This window comes from Chelonia mydas, chromosome 1, assembly GCF_015237465.2.
Source record: "Chelonia mydas isolate rCheMyd1 chromosome 1, rCheMyd1.pri.v2, whole genome shotgun sequence".
Lineage (NCBI taxonomy): Eukaryota > Metazoa > Chordata > Testudines > Cheloniidae > Chelonia > Chelonia mydas.
The window spans coordinates 304,677,982-304,683,981 of record NC_057849.1 but is presented as its reverse complement, the minus strand read 5'-3'; the positions used below and the strand labels follow the sequence as shown (position 1 = coordinate 304,683,981).

The following is a 6,000-nucleotide window of genomic DNA, read 5'->3' as shown; positions in this document are numbered from 1 at the left end:
TGAATGAGCACTTCAGCAGTGGGCTCCATGTTTGTCATCTCTCCAGAATAATTAGCAAAGTTAAAGGCACAGGGGAAAAAATAACTGAACTATGAATCACTTGTAGTGTACTATGCACATTCTAGAGCAGAAGATCATTCACGGTCAGTGGTAATTCTGAAATACAATAATGACAAAGATGTATCTTCATTGGCTTTGATGGTTTCAATTTGCAAATGTTTAAGGTGTATGAACAGTGGTGCTTCCCCAGGCCTCGTCTCGGTTCTTTTCTTTCACATACCTGTAGGTGTTCGAAATAAAGAAAAGCTTAACTCTGTACTTTTGTATTTTATTGTGCTTTTCTTTGTACATCTTGAACTCAGACAAATACAGATCTCATATTACTGATGGAGACGGGTGATCTGAAGGAACTATTTAAAGAAAGGTCACTTTGGAAACCATACCACCAGCTTCTTACAAATATATATAAATATAATATTAAAGGATACTTTGAACTTTCTACACATGAAAAATATTGAGACAAGAAAATACAGAACATGAAAATAATCTGGTGGTGAACCTGGAGGTGATGAATTGCACATTTGCCAGTATCAGCTGCAGAATAACTAGAATTAACTTTGGCCTTTTCTAGCTGATGCTTTAACAATGGTCTTTGATTTAAAGCAAACACACACACACACACACACACACACACACACAGACCCTCTAGATTACAGTTTACAGCTGTGTAAAGCAAAAAAACTAACCAACAAACAAAAAACCCACCAGCATGTGGACTCAAGTGATACACAAACATCTGAAGCAAAGTTATAATACATGAATATACAATTAGCCTAATATAAGACATTCTGCTTGATCCTACATCTATTGAAGCAAATGGTAAAAGCTTCCTTTCACTTCAGTGGTGCAAAATTAAGCCACTGCATTTTAAGGCTGTGTTTCACTGCTGCCCCGGTGTTATGGATCTGCAGAGCATAAGTTGCATGGTGTGTACACAACAGGTTCCTGCACAATACTGGAGATAACCAAATACGGATCCTTTCAACGTTCGTGAACTGTCCCTGGCTTAAAACGCAAAAGCTTCTGTCAATTCACTGAGAAATCTACCAGAGATACAAAGGAGGCCTATATTCTCCCCTTTCATGTGAAGGATCATAGCATAAAAAAGCTTATGTATAAATTCAGAGATACTTCTTCTCAGACAATCTAACACATAGCTCCTTCTTGTGGGAAGGACTGATCACAATATGTAAGTAGCTAGGAATATGGGCTGCCAACTATGTAGAGCTCAAAAATTCCTAGGGAATCCTAGATCCAGCCTAATGAATCTCCAGAGCCACCTGTGAATAGTGGCAGCTCCTCTGTTTGCTTTAAGGACTTTCCACTCCAGCAGCATGGCCAACCTGTTCAGAGGAGAGTGGGAGCCACACCGGGGGAGTTAATGCTGAAACAAAGGAGCAAGTCAATTGTGTCATGAGTTACTATTAGAGCACACCATTTACTGCTCCTTAGCTCTGCTGCATTGGACCGCCTCCCCCCCATAATGTGCCCGTGAAGGAGTACAAGTAGCTCTAAAGAGTGGGGACACAGAGGGGACCATGACTCAGATTGTCCCTATACTTTTGCTTCCTTCTACAACACACATTATGAGGGAGCAGAGAGTCCTGACTACAGACTCTGACAGTGGAATCTAATGCTAAAAATTTTCCTTACATTTCCTGGTGCTTTTATCCATATAAACCCATATCATATTCTCTTAAATCATATACGGTCGTGTCAGAAGACATCAGGAATTAGTTATATTTTAAGTATTTGTTTACAGTCACATTTTTTACAGTCAATCCTGCAGTCCTTGTATGCATGCAATAGGAGTTTTTTCTGAACAAGGACTTCAGGATTGGACTCTTAGGTATCAGGCATCTTATGTAAATTCAGAAAGAGTGGACTTCATATACAGGGAAAGTACTGGCTAGGCTTATTGGCCCCCAATTAGAAAAGTGCTTAAACATATCTAAAGCAGCCTTCATCAAGAGGGAGATTTTCCTGAATCAGGTTCATAAACAAGGACATGCTAAGGTACTCATTATCAATCCATGTTAGGTGGGGATAGTTATATTCAGTCTCTCTTCTAAGTCACCTCTGTCTCTTGGATTTAGAACATGCAGAAAAATAATGCAAACTTTCCTTTTTATTTTTGTTAAAACGTGATCCACTGCAGATGTGGATGAAAATGTGCATGTCAGCTGTAAACATTAGAATTAAGAGTTGGCACTATAGAAAAAATGGTAATAGTTGCCTCTGCAATACATGAGAGGCAAGCACTGAAATACAAATATTCCCGTATTGCTAATGAAAGTGAACCGATCAGTATGTCATAACGCTTTTTAAAATGGAATGGAATGTCTCTATATGATAATTTTATAGTGTGTACCTATAAATAAATAAGTCTATCTATTGCTTAAGAAATCAAGCATCCTTTTTCAAATACATCAAGTGTATATCCTTCCCTCTCTTTACTGTCACAATACACAGTTGCTTGGCCTGCAGCTGTTCTAGTATTTGGCAATATTTCATGTAACTTCCCCACCCCCCTTTTTTTGCATCTCCCCATCTTTCCATTCCGAAATCTAAGTTCCGAAAGGGCAGATCTTGACGTCATAAAGCTTTAGGAAAAGCGCCACATCTTGAGTGGTGTTGGTATGTGTGCAGCCAATCAGAGAAGCATGTAAATACATTTAATATGGTCCTTGGATTGGAAGTCTCCTGCTCTAAAACTTCATCTGATGGAGGCTATGAGTCAGTAGCCTTGCTTTTACTTGCACAGATCCTGCTGAGGAGGATTTCAGAATAGACTTGATTTATTGGACCTCTGACATGATACGGTGACTGAGAATTCATTGCATAGTCTTGCAGCTGTGAGAGTTTGCTTTGGCTGTTGAAATATTTCCCCAGAGCATAGGGCCTTGATAGCTTCATTGTAATGGGAGGACTTTCATTGGACGTTTTGGATTTCACCACCTGCAAAGAAAGAGTGACATTTGTGAATGTTTTCTATGTGCACCTAAAAGGAGATGGGTCTTCAAGATGGGTCTTATTATCCTGTCAACTGCATGTGCACAACTCATGGGGTAATCAGAGCCCGGTTCTTTGAAGACCAGACTCCGATACCCTAACTCATAGCTGGTCCCATTCCCTAGAGTGAGCCTAGCTGTGGTGTAAGATTCAAATCAATATGTCAGGTACTATTCAATCTGGCCCTTACTGATTAAGGAACCCAAAATGCTTAAACCAACTGAACTCATCTAGTTGATGCTGTAGCCCTTTCAACCCCCAGATTCAATCTTTACAGCTCGCCTGGAGGTCTACAATGGGCCAAATTAAACCCTGGGCACCCCTGAACTGTTGGCAATTTCAGATCCAGATCAGTACCTGAACTACATAGTTCAGGTTTGTCTCTAATCCTAACACTTGAGGCACAGACCTTCTCTGTAGGCCGGACCAGTAGCTTGGTGGCAGCAGAGTGCTGGAGATCCCCGATTCGACCCCCTGCTCCTTGGGATTACAATAGTCTGGGATTGCTCTGGAAGTGGCGTGTTTAGCCTGTGTGGAGATGGGGGATCTAAACAACTTAGATTGGAAGCTCTTTGGGGCAGAGACTCTCTATTTGTTCTGGGTTTGTACAGCACCTAGCACAATGGGACCTCGGTCCACAACTAGTGTTCCTAGGTGCTATGGTAATACAAATAAACAACCATGACCACGACAACCACCACCACCACCCAGGAGCTGCACACAAACTGGCTAGAAAGGTAAGTTAGGGGCTTGTTCCTTCATTGGCAAGATAGGTCATCATAAAGCAGGATCCTTGAAGGAAAAAAAAAAGCAGAAAATGGACTGGATTCCAGAGGTTTGCCGCATCCCCAAAGTGAAACAGAGCTACATAATGTTACTTACAAAAGGAAAAGTCAACAAGCATCAGAAAAAAGGTCTCAGGCAAAACAGTATTCATTTGGCACAATAATTAGCTCATTCTGCTGAGTTTAGTTCTGGAAATGAAAGCTCCCTATATCTGGTTGCTTGATTTGGCAGAAGGGAGCTCTGAGATGTTAATCGGTTTTAAAAATAAAGAGGAGCAAATCATGTGTGATGTAGGTCTAATGGTCCTCGACTTTGCTGTTGTATGCAACAAGATACACACTTGGCTAGGGACAGCATTCATGTTTATATATGTGCTTCACAGGGGTTTTGTAAAGTGAAATATGCTTGGAATCATGTATTCGACACTTCAAACAATTTTCGTATTTAATCAAAGTCATAATACATGTACAGCAGCAACTTGCACAAAATAAAATGTGAGGGGAGAGAAAGCATGTGAAAATTATAAAGGCTGAGCAGGGTGAGTGAGAGGAGTTGTCTAAGTTTGCAAAACAGCAAGTAGTATCCATTTAGGACACTAATATATTTTAAGACCTATTTGATACAGCTAAGCCAAGAGAAGTAATTTGTTTTCATGCTATTCCTGCAGAGGTTCATTTTTCTAAATTAGTGCCTTAGATCAAGGGAACTATTCCAAAATGATGCTACCTTGAGCCAATCACCCAAGCTACATTCCTGATGAGAGTAATCTCCAAGGAATGCAATTTAGTATTCATCTTACAGCTAGCCACTGATTAAAATACCCAAATCCAAAGTCTGCCATTTTCTATTTACTATACATTATTCCACTACCATTAAGTTATAGAATAAATCTACGTCAGTCCTAGCTACCATGAAGGTGTAGGGTCTTTTTGTGTCCCCTGATCCATCTGCTCTCTTCCTAAGCATCTTGAGTGGAACAAACTAGTTAAAGATCAGTTTGCATATGTTGCCTTGGGCTCCTGGAACTAGCAGTGGCTGTAGACTGGCACAGGCAGGAGGTACAAGATTCTGAGCCCTCACACCAAGAGATCAAACTAGTCACATGGAGAGATTCTTCTTCTACAGTAGTTGCCAGCTCCCTCCCCAGTCACAGCAGGACATGTAGCCATGGTCCTATAGGCTTCCAGGCCATTATTGTGCTCTGTGGCCTCTCGGAAGGATCAATGAAGTTAACAGGAATTCCAGGTGCACTGCACCTCACAGGATCAGGTCCTTGGTTTACCAGCAAGTGTAAACAGGGACTAAAGGTTAAATGAGAGCAGCTGAATACAATCCATTTCTATTGATGAAATTCACAAAATGGCCAGCCTTCCATTCCCAGCCTCCCACACAGCTGTAGCTGAGCTCAGATGTCACAGGGTGTGGGTGTGGGGAAGCATTATACTAGGGGTTTAGGAGTCACTTTAAGTGAAAAAATGAAAGTAGCACGCAGTGGATTTAATCTCTCAGTTGGTTTCATAAAGCCTGAAATGTTCTGGAGTTCTACACAGTGTTGTTGTGTCGGTCCTCTGAGGCAAAATGCCATTTTCACAGCGTAAACTGCTTATGAACTCCCCTTCCCCACCCCATTGCCATGATGCAAAAATGAACTGAAGCCAAGGCTGTTAAAACTAATGAGGTATAAAACCATTCAGAGGGTCTCTGTGGATGTTACTCAGTGACCTAGACTATTGCTTGGTGGCTAGTGGACCCCATATTAACCTCCTCCTGGGTATACCTCTCCTGTTCCAGTCACAAAGGCCTCTCAGCGTCAATAACAGGATTTTTAAAATAAAAACACAGCCAAATTCCACTTTGATTTATACCTCCTGCAGCTACACAGTTCATTGGAGTCCCTCGGGATCCCTGAATTTAATCCATAATGCTAATTTGTATGGGAGCTCACCCAGAACTACTTCAAAAAAAAAAAAACAAAAAACCAAAAACCAACCACTGACATCATCCACCCAATACTGCACAAAGCAGACTGGAAGCATTTTACCCAGACATTCCCCATTCTATGCTACAAAAGCTAATAGGACTACAGCATGGGGTCCATGCTGCAAAAGTCTAGGGAAACAGAAAGGAACCATAGTGGGCTTG

At 41.2% G+C, this 6,000-nt stretch overlaps 1 protein-coding gene across 4 annotated transcripts in view; it reads right to left on the bottom strand.

The window, feature by feature from the left end:
* Positions 1 to 311: 311 nt before the first annotated feature.
* The window catches only part of CPED1 (cadherin like and PC-esterase domain containing 1), a 221,709-nt gene continuing 216,020 nt past the window's right edge, over positions 312 to 6,000 (bottom strand). For all 4 annotated transcript variants that reach the window (XM_043550133.1, XM_037888943.2, XM_043550143.1 and 1 more), the window contains one exon: positions 312 to 3,018. In XM_043550133.1, the coding sequence (XP_043406068.1) occupies positions 2,791 to 3,018 (228 nt within the window). In that variant the 3' untranslated portion in view covers positions 312 to 2,790. The remainder of the gene's footprint in view (positions 3,019 to 6,000) is intronic.